Source organism: Myotis daubentonii, chromosome 4 (assembly GCF_963259705.1).
Source record: "Myotis daubentonii chromosome 4, mMyoDau2.1, whole genome shotgun sequence".
Lineage (NCBI taxonomy): Eukaryota > Metazoa > Chordata > Mammalia > Chiroptera > Vespertilionidae > Myotis > Myotis daubentonii.
The window spans coordinates 33,448,073-33,465,552 of record NC_081843.1 but is presented as its reverse complement, the minus strand read 5'-3'; the positions used below and the strand labels follow the sequence as shown (position 1 = coordinate 33,465,552).

General features: G+C 57.8%; 1 protein-coding gene across 5 annotated transcripts; it reads right to left on the bottom strand.

Annotated features, from left to right (window-relative positions):
- Window positions 1–122: 122 nt before the first annotated feature.
- STX1A (syntaxin 1A) lies at window positions 123–17,232 on the bottom strand. Of its 5 annotated transcripts, none has more exons than XM_059693463.1 (10): window positions 17,094–17,232; window positions 8,667–8,744; window positions 8,220–8,319; window positions 5,527–5,601; window positions 4,736–4,809; window positions 4,530–4,638; window positions 4,342–4,415; window positions 3,393–3,530; window positions 1,790–1,900; window positions 123–1,490 (listed from the first exon to the last, which is right to left on the bottom strand). In XM_059693463.1, the coding sequence occupies exons 1-10, from the start codon at window positions 17,121–17,123 to the stop codon at window positions 1,413–1,415; spliced, it is 867 nt and encodes a 288-aa protein (XP_059549446.1). In that variant the 5' UTR covers window positions 17,124–17,232; the 3' UTR covers window positions 123–1,412. The 5 variants fall into 5 exon arrangements, 4 of the variants coding, with proteins under 4 accessions (XP_059549446.1, XP_059549442.1, XP_059549445.1 ...); XM_059693459.1 differs by lacking the exon at window positions 17,094–17,232 and adding an exon at window positions 12,839–13,496; XR_009452572.1 differs by having other exon boundaries at window positions 1,452–1,490; window positions 1,790–1,983; window positions 17,094–17,229.
- Between the last annotated feature and the right edge of the window lie 248 nt (window positions 17,233–17,480).

Genomic DNA, 17,480 nt, shown 5'->3' with positions numbered 1-17,480 from the left:
TGGCCTGAGGGAGGAGGCTGGGGTCATTTGCCTCGAGCCCCTCCCCATATTGTCACACACATTCACCTTTAAGTCCTAAGGCCATGACACTAATAGTAAGAAATCTAGAGCAGAGGCACGGGACGGATACAAATGTTTATTCTACATAAAAATTTCACAAAACAGGCAGCTGGTTGTACCAAGACCTTTGGTGAAGGGGTAAAGGAGGGGAGGGAAGTCGGTAAAGAAGGCAACACGCGGACAGTGGTCACAGTCACTGGACAGGAGCAAAGCTGAGGAAAGGTGGGGCTCAGACATGGCCCCGTCCCCTATTGCATGCACTCGCATGCACACTCCTTGCCTGTCAACAAGGAAGAGAGGGGTCTTGAAGTGAGGGCATGTTTCTGACTTGAGAAGCCCCGAGATGGTAGGGAGGTACCCCTCCTGGCTGGCTGCTGAATACTGCATCCAAGACACCTGACACTCATGTGGCACATCAGTGGGGAACAGCAAGGGCAGGACATGACTGCAGGCCTGAAGTAACATCTGACTTCCCAGAGCACAAGAGCGGGGACTACTGTCCCAAACATGCAACACACAATGGCTTGAGGACCCGGCTAAGGCCTGCTGGGGAGAATGGCTGGCCCAGGCGGTGGGCTTGGCCTGACAGGTCTGCTCTGTCTCCCTGGCTCTAAGGGTGGCTAGAGACCAGGCACCAGCCAGCCTCTTCCAGAATGTTATCTGGGGTCAGGCATAGCCAAGGGGAGGGGGGGGGGTTGCTCCTGGGGCTCTAGGAATGTGGGGAGGTTGAGGCAGCCGAAGACCTGTTGGACTCTGCCCCTAGATAGGGGAGAGAGTCTGGCCTTGACACAGCCAGAAGCTACCTGGCCACAGCACCCTGAGCCTCCCTGGCAGTGACTGGCTATTAGAGGCTTAGAGCTGGGCTGTCTCTCAGGGCCATTCCTCCCCTAACCTGAAAAGCAGCACCATGTGGCCAGCTGATCCCCACCCCTCAGGGGGCTGGGCTTAGGGGGGACAGCTGGAGAGGACAGGATAGATGGTGGGGTCAGCAGGAGGCAAGGTTGGGGTACAGAGAGCCTTGATGCATGGAGAGGCAGACCCCAGGTCAAGAGTGGAATTACTGAAGGCAGAGGAGGGGAAACATGGCTACCTGGGCAGCTCTGCCTGGGAAGGGTGAAGCAGCCGGGCCAGGGCCTGAGTCTGTCCCTTGCTGACCTGATCCCCGCCCCGCTGGTTGTTTCCTAGCCTGGCTCCCCTCGGCCTCTTGTACAGACACACACTGTTACGAAGATCATGCACATGACGGCTCAGGGCAGGGTGGGTGTGGAGGGGGCTCCGAGCCACAGGGAGTCAGCAGCCAAGGAGCTTCCTTAGTTGGGCCATCCAGAGTGGAGAGGCAGGTGGGGGAGTTTCTATCCAAAGATCCCTCCAAAGATAGAGGCAATGACAATGCCCAGGACCACACAGCAGATGATGATCATGATCTTCTTCTGCACCAGAGAAGCAGGAAGGAAAGGCCTCAGAGCATGGGAGAGGCTGGAGGTGGGCAGAGCTTTTAGGGGCTCGGGGCTATTGGGAGAGAGGACGGAGGGTTGGAGAGTCTGGGGGGTTATGGGGGGAAGGTGATGACCTGGAATGGGCCTGAGGATGGTTAAAGTGAGGCACTGAAACCTGGGAGAGGTGGGTGAGGTTACAGTAAGAGCTGAGAGGTGGGACAGGCAGAGTGAGGAGGGGTCTGTGATCACTAATGGACGTGCGGGAAATGTTGGGTAGAGTTGGGGCTACTGACCCGGCGCGCCTTGCTCTGGTACTTGACAGCCTTTTTGGTGTCAGACACGGCCCTCTCCACGTAGTCCACCGACTGCTCCACGTTGTACTCAATCCTGTCAATCATCTCCCCCTGCAGGGCCAGGGGCACCCAAGCTCCAGAGAGCCGCCCTCAGGGTCAGAAGGGGGCTTGAGGCAGGACTTTAGGAAAGTGCCCTGAGATTAGAGAGAAAAGGAGTATGAGGAGGATGGGGTACAGCTTCTCACCAGTGTCCTGCAGGCCAGACACCCTGGTAGCTCCGGCCTCTCCCTGCAGAGCAGCCATCCTGGGGAGGGAACTGGCCATGCAGTCTCAGCCAAGGGCATGGGGACCATGCAGAGAACACAGCTGGGGCCCTAACCCAGTGCCTGGTGCAGGTGGGCCTGACTGTGGCCACAGATCACAAGGTGACCAGTGAGCCCCCCGTTCCATCCCTGGGCCTGACGGTTTTGTCCAGCTCTGTATTTGGTACCCGCCCCCACTCAGCCCCATAGTCCTCTTGGGCACTGCAATCTGGTCCCATGCAGTAGGCAGAGGCCACTCCGATCATGACGCTGCCCAAAATTCCCAGCAACAGCATGCTGACAACTGAGAGCTCTCCAAGTCCGTCGCTTCCACAGGCCTCCATGTCACCATGATCTCTCACTGGGAGGCAGCAGCAGCACCCTCATGACCTCCCTGCTTCCCACTCACATCACACTCCCATACTGAGACCTGCCAATCTAGAGACTTCACCGCCAAGGCCCTCCGTCTAGCTCATCTCCAGCTGCCCCTGTGCTCCAGCTGCATGGCCTCCTTTCGCCCTCAAATATGGCAGGACCATGGTTGCTGGTCCCTCTGCCTACGCCAGCTCTTGATTCTTCCTCTGGGATGTCTCCAGCGCTCAAACACCCCCTCCTCAGAGAGGCCTTCTCTAGGCACCCCATCCCCATCCAAAGTGGCTTCCGTATCAAAATGGTATTCCAAGTGTGATCCTTGGACTAGTAGCATCAGCATCACCCTTGTGCATGTTAGAAATGCAAATTCACAGGCTCTTACCCCCACCTACTAATCTCTGGGAATGGGGATTGAAACAGAAACAAGGAAACAAGCCCTCCAAGTGATTCTTGGGCACTTTAAAAGTTTGAGAACCACTGCTCTATCACCATGCTGCCTTCTAACATCTCCTGAGCACTTGGCACAACTGGAGAATATTCCAGTTGCCATTTACTTATGCTGCCCTTCACCCAACAAACATTAGCTCCAGGAAGCAGGCCCTCAGCTGTCCTGGTCACTGCTCTATCTCCAGCTCCTAGAAAAATGCCCATACACAGTGCCTACATGACAAACAGCTGGTGGATAAGACAGGGGAAGGTGGGTAGGGCCATGCAGGGCCTGGGATCCTGGAGGGCCAAGCAGAGCCATGCAGAGAGGGGCCTTTAGGTGAGTGAGGCCCTGTAGGCAATTTCAATAGCAGGTGGCTAGTTACCTGAAGACTCGGTCCCTCCCAGGCAGGGCAGCGTGTTGGGCAGAAAGGGTGGGGGTTAGGGCAGACTGGGTGCTGCCATGGGCTGGGGGGCAGGGCAGTGGGGCCCCAGGCCCTCACCTGGCTCTCCACAAGCATGGCCATGTCCATGAACATGTCGTGCAGCTCACGGATACTGTTCTCCAATTTAATGATCTCACTGTGCCGTGTCTCAATCTCACTCAGGGCCTGCTTCGAGATGCTGGAGTCCATGATGATCTAGGGATGGGAGCAGTGGGCTGGGACCCAGGCACTTGCAGAAGGGGGTGAGAATGGGGACCAGGACAGCAGGAAGCCAACTACAAAGGCAGCTAGGATGAGCAGTGGCCTGTGCAGAATGTTCTGGAAGGAGGGTCTGAGGCTTCTTAAATGTGGCCCTCTCCCCACTTTCTGCTCAGCTCTTACTAGCTGTTACCTAACTTCTCTGAGACCCTATTTTCTACATGTACTATGGGGCTCGTAACACTCCCTACCTGTGCTTGTGCGTAGTAACTGCTAAGTGATAGTTCTTATCACCAGTGCTGTATAGAGCCCAAGATGACTGCCTCATGGACCCAGACCTTAAACTGCCTTTCTCCTGTCCCCTCTCCTCCTGTTCTTCCTTCTGCACTAGATGTAGCTGTCCCCACTTTCTCCTAAAACCCACACTCCGAAACTCCTCACTTATAACTAATTCCTTCAAGAAGTCCTCTGCTCAGCAGAGAGCCGAGCTTCACCTAAACTTGGAGATGGCTATGGTACCATGGCTTCTGAGCAGGGAAAAAGGTCCTGAGGATGGTGGAAGGAGGCCCAAGCTGGTGGGGAAATGGGCAGCAAGGAAGTGGATCCAACTGAGAGGAACCAGGCCTTTGCCACTAACATTTATATGAGCTCGACCTGTCCCCACCCCTCTCTGGGGCTTGTCCTTCTCTAAAAACTGTCTCACAAAGTGGCTATGTCCAAACCTGCCCATATCAAGCACTCCAGGGTCCTGGTGGGCGGGGTCCTGGTAAGGAGGAGTCCCTGTGGGAAGGGTGGGGTCCACACTTACCCCAGAGGCAAAGATGGCCGGATTCCCACTCTCCAGCATGTCCTCTAGTTCCTCACTGGTTGTGGTCCGGCCAGCTGCAAGCAGGGGTCCCAATGAGTGCAGCCCAACCCAGGGAGTTCAGCAGCACCTTGCTCTGCACCTCAGTCTTGGCCCCACCCCTCAGCCCTAACCCCACCCCCTCAGCTTACTGATCTCCAGCTGCCTCTGTATCCGGCCTTTGCAGCGCTCCCTGTAGTCACACTGTGTCGCGTTGTACTCTGACATGACCTCCACAAACTTCCGGGACAACGTGGAGTGCTAGGGGTCCGAGAGAGGGGTACAGGTGTCAGGCCCAGCCCCACTTGGCCCAAGAGTCTCAGAGGCCAGCTGCCCACTCAAGAGGCCCAGCCCCCACCTGCGTCTTCCGGATCCTCAGGTCAGCGGATGAGCGGTTCAGGCCTTCCTCCTGCTCAATGCTCTGCTCGATGCCTGGAGGAACAGATGGCTGCTGAGCCATGATCTGCCCCCATGGACCACTGATCCCCAACCCACACTCAGGCTCTGGCTTAGGAACTCCCCTGGGCGGACTTGTGTGGCCTGTAAATGGGATCACATGGGAACCAGAGGAAAAAGGAGGGCCAGGCATCGATGGAGGAGGAGCCAGCCAGGACCCTTCTAGGCAGGATGCATGTGTAGGTGTGTGTACATATGCATCACACTCCTCAGTGTGAGCTCCTACTATATGTAGGCCCGGTGCTCAGGCCCATGCTGTCTCTCTCCTGCTCAGGAAGGCTGTACACCCAACACGGGGCCACGTCCGGAGTGGAAAGGGTCAAGTGGTTGCCACCTGCAGGGGACACAGCCCCTAGGCCTGTGCATTCCAGGCATGCACACCTAGGCCCATACAGCCACAGGGAGGCTCTGTGTGGGACTCGGCAGTGCTAGCTACTCCTCTAATCCTCTTTAGGCGAAGTGGGGGACAGTGCCCAGAGCGGAGCACTTCCTGGACGAAGCCAAGGGCCAGCCCAGGCCCTGGCACAAACAGGCCAACAAGATAGCTGTTGAGTGAATGGCACATGATGGTAGCCTCATAAAGAAAAGCAAGACCCAATGTACCCCCTCAAGTTGATGAAACCCCATGGGCTGCGTGGAGGAAGCAGGCTTGGAATGCCCCCCACCTTAGACAAGGCTGGAGCCCAGACTCACTCTTCAACTTGGAGCGCACTTTGTTTGCCGTCTTCTTTATGTCGGACATGAGTTCCTCCAGCTCCTCCTTCGTCTCTGGGGAGGCAAAAGGTTGCGGGTAGACACCCTGGGTTCCCCCATGCCAATGTTCAGGCTCAGCCTCCTACACAAGGGGCCCACGGAGGGGGCTTTGGACAGACCCTGGGTCCTGGGTCTTCCTTCTTCCTTGACTAAGGTTCTGTCTGCCCCTCCAATCTTGGGCCGGGGCCACACCAGCTGCAGCCTCACCCCCTCATGCTGCTTTCCAAGGAGCCTCCCTTCTTCTTTCCCTGGCTCCCCCACCCCCTGCAGATAACAGATGGGTCTAAATTTAAGGCAGAAATAATTGTGGAGCAGCTGGTGATGCTGGAGTTGGCACTGGGGAGCATTTACTTGATACTTGCCTGAGTCGGGGGGGGGGGTGCGAACTCACCTAGCATTACCTGGTGGCTCGGGGGTAAGCATCCAGCCAGTGGGCTGACAGGTCCAGGGACCAGGGAGGCAGAAGCCAGCCCCTACATCAAGCACCCTGAGCGGGGCAAACCGTGTTCTATTCACAAAGCCCCCCTCCCCAGGTGCTGAGCTGAGTGGAGGCCAACTGCTGAGTGCCCAGGGGGTGGATGGGGCAGGAGGCACCTGGCCTGGGTGGGGTAGAGCTTCAAAGAGGTGGGCCCCCTGGAGCATAGCTGGCTCTGGAGGTGGCAGGCAGCGGGGCCTATGAGAGGGTGAAGCTGAAGGTCGGTAGCTGGTGCTTCTGGCCCTTGTTCCAAATGGAATCATCCCTCTAAAGCTGGTAGAAGCCACGAGGGTGCCCAACTTGCCTCATTCCCTGCGAGGTGTTGGTTGGCAAAAGGGGGACAAGATGGCTGCTTCCCGCTGGGGTGCTGGGTGGAACAATGGGTCCTGACAGCACCCCAGCCTCAGGGCAGCCTCTAGTCCCAGAGAAATCACAACTGAGCTCCTGGCTGGGACCGTTCCCCTCTACCCTCTGCTGCCTCCAGGGCTGGGGCTTCTATAGGGGGTTGGGGAGGGGTGTTTACAGTGGAGGGGCAGCTGAGGCCACTCCCAAGGGGAATATGAGTGAGGTGGAGTGGGGGGCTTTAAGGAGCGGAGGAGGGAGTCTCTCCCTGAACAAAGGAAAACTTGGTTACCAGCTGCTCTAACGTCTCAGCCTTTTTAGCTCAGACCCAAAATAGCCCAGTTCAGATAGCAGCTCCCAGAGGAGGCAGAGCCAGCCTCAGCCCAGGAAAGCGCCCCCCACTCACCACTATCTTTTCTCGTGACTCCTCCTTAACTCTCCTCGCCTTTGCCTTAGAACCCTTCACTTTACTCAGCCCACATCAGCGACCACCTGACTGCTCAGCTCACAGGTGGCAATTCTGAATGGGTTGCTACTGACCGACATGGGGAGAAATGCCGAAGAGCACAAGGGAGGCCAGGAAGGAGCTAGGCAGCTCATCACCCCACCTGGGCACCCCACCTTCCAGCAGGTGAGAGGCCAAGTCTCCAGCTATTTAGAGTTCCTGCCCCATAATCAGCCCCCTTTCACCAGCAGTGACCCACCACTGACACACACTGACCCACACACACACGGGCACATAGACAAACCATGTCACATGCTGCGGTCCCAGACCAGCCTCTGGGGAGAGGGGGCTGCACTGGATATATGCCCTGTTTTGGGTGGTTCCCCTCTCCTTTGTACCGCTTTCTGAGACAGTCACCCAGGCTCCAGGTTCACTTATTTTGCCTTCCAAGGGCCTGGCACTGTGCTTGGTTGGTGTGGCATTGGCCTTGGGTTCAAGCACACTTTGGGGCTATGAAGAGATTTTTTTTCGGGGTAACTGAGGGCGTCTGTGGGCCTGGGGGTGAGGGGCCATGAACAGGGAGGCAGCGCTGGAGATGAAACTGAAAGCAAACCCAAGTGCCTGGGTGGCAGGCCGTGAGCCCTGGCCCCTGTCACTGCCCCTGGGGCTGAGGAAGCGCGCCCCCAGGGAAGGGGATCTCCAGCCTGCACGTTGTCAGCCTGGCACATAATAGTGTAGTGATCAACACCTCAACAGGTATTGTGACAGCTGGGGCAGGGAGACCTGTCTGGGGACAGAGTAGAATGCAGACACACACAGGCTCCCTGTGTGGAGGGACAGAGGTGACTTCCTGGAGTCCTGAGAATGCCTGGCTCCAGGGTGCCAGTGGCCAGATGTCAAGGCTGCCAGCTCTTTCCGGAAGCTCTGCCTGCTTGGCCAGCTTGCCCTCCTACAGCGTTGCTGCTTCAGAGCTGCCATCTGCTCCCCAGGGAGGCAAGGAAAAGGGAGGGGCGAGGCTGAGAGGCCTCCAATTCATGAGAGTAAGCTCCCCTCCTTGCCTTCCTCCCAGAATCCCAGGGCCGCAGCCAGCCCGGGGCCTTAGAAAAAAAAGCCAGTTTACCGAGGGAGGGCAGGCTGGCTGCCTGACCCACCCAGGTCTCAGGAGGGCCACCCCTCCCACCACACAAGTCTTTATGGGAGACCTGGGTCCCGTGTGTGAAACTAGGCCCTCCCCTCTCCCTCCATCCTGGGCCCGGGACAGCTGTGTTTCCTGAGGTTCTCACAGAGCCCCCCCAAACCTGGCCAGGCAGCAGCGCCTTCCTGGAGAGGCCCACGGGGCCTAAAACCCACCCCTCACACCTATGCACTCACTCTCATCAGGGTTGGGGGAGGCCAGGATGGCACTGTGCTTCCGCTTCACCTCCTCCACATTCTCGGAGAGCTTGTCGATGAAGCCTCGGATCTCCTCTACCTGTGGACCAAAGCCAGGTGATCAGGAGAGTCCACAGAAAGACGGGCTCCTTGGGCCTATGGCCTGTCCAGAGTGGGCCAGGAATCAGGCTGAGGGCCAGGCTCCCAGTGGGCGGGGGCTGGCTGCTCCAAGTCCCTTCTCGATTGGGGCGAGGAGGAGTGGTCCAATCCTAAACTTGGCTCCCCTCTGAGCTTCAGGCTATTCACTCTCAAAAGAGGTTCATTAATTGGTGCCACGGGCTGCTGAGCCAGGATCAGGTGTGTAAGTGCAGGCCTGGCTCAGAGTTGAGATGTGGTCGCCCAGGGCCTGCCAGTGTTTGGGGAGAGATTGGGTGTGCTGGCTCCCACCTGTTCGAAGAACTCATCCATGAAGCGGTCTCGGTCCACGGTGACAGTGACATCATCGTCGTCATCGCTGTCCTTGGCCTGCACGGGGGTGGGGACACATGAGCATACCTGTAGTGGGACCACTGGACCTGGGACCCAATGCCTGGCATCGTGTATAGCAGGCTTGCAGGTTGTAGCTCCAGGGCCCAACCATGCCCCTCTGCCCTCTTGGCAAGGATAAGCCCTGGCTGTGCCCTGTGCCCCAGCCCGGCGAGGCCTGAAAGATCCCTGGTGACCCAGCATAAGGAGAGGGGCCTTGCCTGTCAAGTTGGAAACAGCCAAGTCTCCATCTCCAGGCCAGGGACTCCTCCTGCCCAGCTGCCTGCCCCTTCCCCACAGGACTGGGATCCTCCCAGAACCTCCCTCCCTCTAGGGTGCTGCTCAGGAGGCCCTGCCATTGGCTGGGCAAGAAAACCTCAGGGATTGGTCCCCAGGCTACGGGGCCCCAACTGGCCCCAAGTGGGGCATGGCTAGGAGATCTATGGAGACAGCTTGGAGGGACCCCTCTCATCAAGAGATCACACCTCCTCCCCCAGCAGCTAAAATAAATCCTGGCCTGAGCTAGACCACCTGGAAGCCAGCGTTGTCTACTCTTCTGGCTAGGAGTTTCCAAGCTCTCTTTCCCCCGAGGGCTCTGGAAGGGGAGGCCTGGGCTGTCCCAGGCCTGGGCATGTCAACACCCCCCTCCCAAAAGGCTGGATGGTTCAGACACGAGGCCATCCCCACAGCACCCCAGACATGCCTGAGCGAGACTCCTCTGTACGGGCTCTGCCATGCTGCTTTACCCACTCAGTCCTCTCAGGATCCTCTCTCTCCTGGTCAGTCTTCACATGGGACCTTGACCAGAGCTGGGTCCAACACGTACAAGAGGCCAGTCATGTTACTTGGCTGGGGCTTGCCTTAGGAGCAGCTGTACAAAAGCCAGCCTCATCCTGGGGTGGGGGTAATTATACCTCTGACTTCCCAGCGTGCTGGCCATGCCCATTACTGTCCACCCCATACCTTGACTCGGCCATGGTCAGCCCACTCTCCACAGCCAAGGCCAGGATACCCAGGGCAGGACTGTCACCCATCGGACTGGGGTTCTCAGGCTCTATCACACCTCTTCATTTCTCAGCGCCCCAAGGGGAGGAGGCACTAGCTGGGTAGGCACTGGCCCTCACCTCCACGCTCTTACATCAGGGCCCAGGATAGAGGCAGGCAGAAGTCAAGGGACAGGGAAACTGAGGGACTTATCCTGTGGGTCTATCTCTTCTCTACAAAATGGGGACAGAGACACCTGCCTACAGGGAGGGAGGGCTGAGGAAGGATGGGGAAGCACAGCATGTTGTAAAGGGCTGTGCCCCTGGAGCTCTCGTGGTCCCACTACCCCAACAACGTGGGGCTTGGCTAGGAGATTTATGGAGACAGCTTGGAGGGGCCCTCTCATCAAGAGATCACACCTCCTCCCCCAGCAGCTAAAATAAATCCTGGCTCACACAAGTGCCTGCAGCTGCTACCAGGTGGCCCCCCTCCCCCCACCGAGCCCATCCATAGACACAGGCAATCTAGGAGCCATTTCCACACTTTCAGACCCCCCACCCCCCCCCCCCCCCGCCCCGGCCAAGTCCAGGAGTTGAGCCAGAGGAACACTCCCTAGGAAAACTGAGGCAGAGTGCAGCCTGGAAGAGCCCAGTTCCCCTTCCTGGGCAGCTTGCCAGGTTGGCAAGTGACCCTAGGAGCTCCAGCCATTCAGCGCCCTGCCCTCTCTGGTCTTCTGGTGCCCAAAGGAGGACAGGGTGGACTCAAAGAGGCACAAGGAGAACTGTCCAGCTTCCTTCCCAGGAAGAGCAGTGGCCAGCTAGAGCTAAAGACAAGGGCACCTGAGTCACTAGAGATGAGAGTCACTGCCCGAGACCCCTCGGATTTGGGCTCGTGCCCCTCTCTGGGTCTCATATCTTCTTCAGAAGTCCAGCCAGTCTGACCTGCTACCTCCACAGCCTCCCCAGAGGATTGAAGGCTGGACTTGGGTGTTTCTCCAACAAAAGAAGGTTGGCAGGAGAGCCCTCTCTAGGCTCTCCGTCTGTGAGGGTAGGGCTGGGGAATGGCACACCTTGGGCTAGGGTCTGACTGGGGCACCCAGGTTGGGGCATTCAGATTGGACCCAAAGACAAACTGGAGGGTTTAAAGCCTGACCTTGCAGCTTTGGTCAAACCAACCGGGGCTCCAAGCAAAACTTTGAGGGGATGCTCCAAGGGGACCCTTCCTTACTAAGTCCTGCTTCCTTAGGACTTTTCACCCCGACCCTCCTCTTCACCTCACTTGCCCCAGCCTGAAATCTGATCCCAGCACAGCCCACCTATAACAAGCTCCCTACCTCTACAATCCACCCTAGGTCCTCCCTGCTTTCCCATGCAGTTCCCTCTGCCTGGGATGCTGATTCCGTAACCCTGACATTCTCCTCATCCTTAGATGCCACCTCCTTCCAGAAGCCTTCCCAGCTCCTTTGGGCTCCCCATACCCTATTCACATTCCTACTGGAGCCAGAGCCACAGACTCTCAGGCCTTAAGGCATCTGAAAAGTCACTTTAGCCCCAGCTTCCAGCCTCAGCTTGCACACTTCCTGTGATGGTGAGGGCATTAGCTTCCCCAGGCAGCTCTGCCCATCTTGGGCAGCCCCAATTGTTGGAAAGTCCTCCCCTTTTTCTGTGTTTTGGACCCAGGCCATAAAGAACCTTTGGTGCCCTCTCCCTCAGCTGACCCTGCCAGAGATCTGAAGGCAGCATCCATATCCTACTTGGTGTTTTTTTTTCCCCCCTCAAGTTCACCATTCCCTCCCCTTCAGATCCTTCTCAGGGGCCCTAAATTGTAGCTCCTGCCCCTGACTTGTTCAGTCTGACCTCTGTCTTCCCCTGTAGTACAGGATGCAAACTGAACCTGTTGCTGATTGTGGTCTAAGCAGTGCCAAAGTACTAGCCCATCCCCTCCCTCTTTCTACATATTCTACCTCTGTTAATGCAGCCATAGATCACATAAGTGATCCTCTGGCACTTCCTGCCGAGGAAGGCCTCAAGTAAAGGAACTTTTTTATTTCATTTCTTCATCTGTTCTGATCCTTGTTCTAGCCTGTGAGAATCTGATGGTTTGTGAGTCTGTTGCCCCCTGCAACCTCATACCCATTGAGCCCAGAGCCCTGTAGCACCTTTCTTAGAAATGTCCTCCAGATGAACTCAGACCCTTAATCAGTTCTCACTGGGCATTGAATAAATGACAAGGATGTAGGATGCCAGCACCCCTACCTCCCTGCCCGCAATACAGACACACTCCTGACCAAAAGGAACTAGGAAGTAGGCTGGCATGCCATCTTCCTAGTGTCCTGGGCGGGCCAGAGTGAATATCATACACATACGTAAAGTGGGTATCTGGATATTTGTTGAATGAGTAGGGCCCCAACTCCCTTGGGAATCCTCCAACCCTCTCTGCGTGGCAGTCACAGCTCTGAAAGGAGGGCTGGGTTGGAACTGGGGACTTGGGAGGCTTCTGCATGGAACTGGCAGCGGGAGCCATGGGGCAATTACGAGCCTGAAGGTTCAGACGTCCTCGGGATCAACCCAGCCAGACATCTGTGGGCATCCTGCCTGCCACCTGCCCAACACTAGGCTCCGCCTCTTTCTCCTGAACCTCCTCCTTTGAAACTCCCTGTTCCCAAAGGCTCCCCAAGTCAGAAACTGGGAGACATCTACGCTTCCGCCTCCTCTCACATCCAACTAGCACTGGATTTGTCCCGGTGTCTTCTGTTCATCTTTCAATGGTTCTCCACCCTGGTCCAGCACCAGCATCCCTTGGCGGGATTTGAAAAAAGCAACTTTCAGGGTCCTACCCCAGAGAGTTCGGATCAGAATTTATGGGGGTGGGGCTGGTGAGGCCACTCAGGATTGAGAGCTGTTGGTCTGGTCTCACTCCTTCTGACAGGCTGGCTGTCTCAGCTCCAGCCTCACCACTTCCAGCCTGAGCAACCAGGAATAAACACCGGGTGGGGTGGGAAGGGGTACTGCCCCCATCACACAGAGAAGACACCGCTGGAACCGCTGGAACCACTGGCAGGAAGCCCTAACCTTCCCCTAGTGGAGGCCGGGCAGCCCTGGTGGTCTCACCTGGCAGAGGCTCCAGGATTCCAGGAAACAAGCCTTTGATTCCTCCAAGAGGCGCCCCAGGGATGGCGGCAGGCCAGCCGGCAGGGTTGATTCATTCCTACTGAGTAGGAGTTGCTGTTGTCTGCCTCAAGGCTATTTTTTCCCCTTCTTCCTTTTAATGACTAATCAAAGTCAGTGTCACTACAGGAGAGGTCCAGAGCCCAGTTCCCTGGGTGAGAGGCCAAGCTGAGCCTCCAGGAAAGAGGGCTCTCCAGTCTGATCCTTGGCCCTCTCCCCATCCTGTGTAATCCCTCCTCCATCAGATCCCTTCTCTTAACAGGGCCTCAGAGGAGCTCAGGCAGCTTCAGGCCATGGACAGGGGCTGGGCTCTGCCCTTAGATACCGCGTGACCTTGGAGAAACCCCTGGCCCTTTCTGGACCTGTTTTCCAATTTGTAAGATTCAGGTTGGACTAGATCAGTGGTTCTCAACCTTCCTAATGTCGCGACCCTTTAATACAGTTCCTCATGTTGTGGTGACCCCCAACTATAAAATTATTTTCGTTGCTACTTCATAACTGTAATTTTGCTACTGTTATGAATCGTAATGTAAATATCTGACATGCAGGATGTATTTTCATTGTTACAAATTGAACATAATTAAAGCATAGTGATTAATCACAAAAACAATATGTAGCCAAACCGGTTTGGCTCAGTGGATAGAGCGTTGGCCTGCGGACTGAAAGGTCCCGGGTCCAATTCCGGTCAAGGGCAGGTACCTTGGTTGCGGGCACATCCCCAGTGGGAGGTGTGCAGGAGGCAGCTGGTCGATGTTTCTCTCTCATCGATGTTTCTAACTCTCTATCACTCTCCCTTCCTCTCTGTAAAAAATCAATAATAATAATAAAAAAAAAATATGTAATTATATATGTGTTTTCTGATGGTCTTAGGCGACCCCTAGTGAAAGGGTCGTTCAACCCCCAAAGGGGTCGCGACCCACAGGTTGAGAACCGCTGGGCTAGATAGTCCCTAAAGAACATCTCAGCTGCATCCCAGATGAAAATGTGCTCAAATACATTGTTTCTTTTGGGAAAGCCCAAGGAGGTCATTGGAGAGAGGGAGGGAGACGCTACCCTGGGCCTGTACAAACCTGCCTGTTGTTGCTCTAGGACCCCCGGTCTCTTCCCACCAGTGAGAGAGAAGAGGGAAACTGGAGGGCAGAGGGGGACACTGGGCTTCCCATCCAGGGCTTCCCCAGCTGCGCCTGTGGGCTGGGCCCTCTAGACCAGGTGTCACGACCACCCACCGTTCTCTCTTGGATGGGCATTCCCACCTCCTGCGTTTCCTCATTCTAGTTCCTCCTTTTGGACCACCTTTCTCCCCCCATGCAAATCAAACTCCTCCTCCTGAGACATCCCAAATCCTCTTCTTCCGTGAAGGTTTCTTCCCAGGTCTGACAACCCCAACTCTCTCTCCTCCCTCTGTTCTCTGGCTCCTACAGCAGGTCCCTTGTGTCCCACACAGCCCAGCATGTAGATAAACAGTGTTTGGGTCCAGGGAGGGATGGATCAGTTCCAAGAAGTTTTCAGAAAGGAGACCAGGGAGACTTCCGAAGTGGGGGCAGGGCTGCCTGGGACACCTTGCTTCAAAAGTCTCCCAGGTTGTAGGACTCTGAGCTTGTGTTTGCCCCTCTTAAGCCTAGGGTTGGCCTTCCGATCTCTGAGGGCTGCCTACAGTGCTGAGTCCTCACACTGACCCTGAAGATCCTTCACTTTCCGTATGAGAGGAGGAGGCTGGAGGGCTGAACCTGGCCTGCAGAGTGCCAAGGAAACGTGCCAGCTCCTTTATCAAGTGTGACTTTTATAAATAAGCTCCCTTTGCGGGCCTTCCTTCCGAATGTGGTGGCGTTGAGTGGGGAAGGGGGAGGAGTAGGAGGAAGAAGGGCTGAGGGGGTGGAGGTTGCTACCCCAAGGACCACCTCTGTCCAACTCACTGGAGCAGCTGGGGAGCCCCTGGGTGGGAAGTCCTGGCCTCTTGGTTTCTGGGGATTCTGGTCTGAAAATTCTGGATCCTGCAAGTCTCCCCCAAATATGGAGTCAGGGTCAGGAGACTTGAGGAGCCACTCCTCTTGCCCTGAGAATCTGGGTTCTAGGTTTTCCTATCTCCACTTCATAGATGGGAACTTGAGGCCCAAAGGGAAACCTGTGGGAATGGCAGCCCCCAGCTGTTCCACTCCACCATTGTGGGTTCCTGCCAGCACCCCATCAAGGTGGCTAGAAACCCCTATTGGGCATGCCTTCCAGCAATAAGTATGGCAGCATCCGTGGGCTCAGAATACCGGAGGGCTGGGGTTGGTAGAGGAAGCCTCAGTTGATTCACAGAGAAACCAGGTCTTACCATTGAAGGGCCCACCTGGGCTACTGTGGGGAGGGGAAGGAGAAGGGTCACAGAGACACATACCAGGGCAACAGAACTGGGCTTGAGCTCTCTACAACTCAAGCTCTCCTGGGGGTCACCCAGTCCCAACCAGGCCTAAGTCTGCCTGTCTTCGGGACTAGGCAAAGCCCCTTTCTACCATCCCTCTTGACCTACGAGGTAAGCCACCTGCTCTCTTGTGCCTCAGTTTCCCCTTCGGCAGAGGGGATACAGGCTGATGAACCAGAGGTCCTGTCAAATGGGGAGGACCGTGTTCCCTCTGACCATTGGTCGCCACATGTACTCTTATCTGACCCAAACATCAGCAGATGCACCGTGAGACCACCCAATGCAAAGATAACGCTTTCTGATCCGAGGAGGCAGCACAGGAAACTTGAGGGCAACCGCATCGGCTGGCAGGGGAGTGTTTAGACAACACATAGGACATGAGGGACCATCTTCTTCCTTTGAAACCTCCCGGGGTTTACCCTGGGGGCTGGGCACTCAGCCAGGAATAACACAGGTTTGACTGGTAGGGTGGGGGCTGGCAGCCAGAACAAGGGGGAAATGGAGGCAGGAAGGTACAGGTCCCAGTCCCAGGCTGCCTGGGGGACTAGTATAGAGGGGAGACCCAGGAACAAACAAACACAGGGAGCCTCTGGGCAGTGAGGACAAACCCAAAGGACACTTGAAACTTTCCATATGAGGGGACCCAGGTCTCCGGTTTCAAGGTGGGCAGCAGGAGTGGGGTTCTGGGGAGCCACTGAACTAAGGCTCCCCCAGAGAACACGGACAGGGCCTAGCAGCAGGGCTGTCAGACAGGGAACCAGACACATCTCAACCTGGTCTAGAGCTACAGGCAGGCTTCGTTTCCGTCACTGCCCCCCACTCCCCCGGGCCTGCGGGCTGGCCACCCCTAAGGGCAGAACGCAGACCTCCAGCTGAATGGCAGAAGCCTGGGGAGGGGGCGGGGTCGCAGAGGAGCAGGCGGCAGGGGTCTCTATTAGGTCTGGGAGAGGGTGGGCTCTAACTCAGAACCTGGGCGCACCCCGCTTCTCCCCATAAACCCCGCCCCAGGAGACACACCCCGAGGGCTTCTGAGACACAGGTGGAAAACAGGTTCCGGTCCGAATCTGACCAGAGAACCCCGGAAGGGTCTGGAAATGCGGCGGGCTGCCCGGAAGCCACGAAGGTGGACCGGGGGCGGGTCTGATCCCTCCTCCCGCACGGGGCGGGCAGCAGATCCCAATCTCGAACGGGTGGGGAGCCACAGGTGATGCTGATGGGAGCTACAGGTGATGGGAGGTGATGGGAGGTGATGGGGGCGGCGAGGAGCCCGGCGAGGAGAGTCCGCCACGGAGCCCGGCCCCACCCGACCGCCGGCCGCAGCGCACCCCGCAGCGGGGCCCTGGGCGGTGGACCGCTCCGCGCCCCTTCCCACCGTGGGCCCGCGTGTGTCCACACCGGAGCGGGGACAGGAGGGCCAGCGGTCAGGCACCGTGCGGGGGCAGGGACTGGACGTGCCCGCGGGCCGGGAGAGAGGTCAGGCTTCTGTCCTGCCAGCCATAGCCGATGGCTACCCCTCCGACCACCACCCCAAACAAGGAGGCGCCCTCAAGTTTAGCCGGGACCCTGGACTCCGGCCCCCGGCCCGCGGGCCAGCGGGCCCGAGCTCCCGCCGGCCGTGACCCCGAGTGGGTCGGAGGGGTGGGATCCGTCGGGGGGTCGGGGTCCCCGGCTCCACCACGCTGTCTCCGGTCCAGGTCGGGGACGCAGGGGCTGCCGCCCGGGGACCCCCGGAGCCGGGCAGGAGCGGCCCCGCGCAGACGAGCGGCGAGCGGCGGCGCGCGGGGCCGGACTCACCGTGCGGAGCTCCTGGGTTCGGTCCTTCATGCTCCCGGGAGTGGCTGCGGCGCCGGCTGCAGCCCGGAGAGCCCCGCATGCGCGGCGGCCGCCCCGCGGCTGCGCAGCTCCAGCCCGGCCCCGCCCCGGCCCCCGGGACCCCGGCCCAGCCCCCAGCCCGGCCCCGCCCAGCGTGCGCCCCGCCCCGCCAGGTCCCGGCCTCGCTTAGGACCTGGGAGTGCAGCTCCCCGTCCGCGCCCCCGACAGGGGCCTTTGTTGGGTCCTGGCCCTGGGACCTCGTCCCCCAGCGTCATGATGCGCAGTTCCTGCCGGGATCAGGCCCCGGAGCCGTTGCTCCCTCCCTCGTCCCAACCCTCTTTTGACTCAGCCTCTCAGCCTCGTTCTGGG

Excerpts from the sequence above, each read along its gene's own strand:
- STX1A (XM_059693463.1), bottom strand. The coding sequence starts at position 17,123 with ATGAAGGACCGAACCCAGGAGCTCCGCACG. Across the intron at positions 5,602-8,219 it reads CTCCCCCAACCCTGATGAGA|AGACGAAGGAGGAGCTGGAG; the intron begins GTGAGTGCATAG and ends TTGCCTCCCCAG. Across the intron at positions 4,416-4,529 it reads ACAGAGGCAGCTGGAGATCA|CTGGCCGGACCACAACCAGT; the intron begins GTAAGCTGAGGG and ends CCCTGCTTGCAG.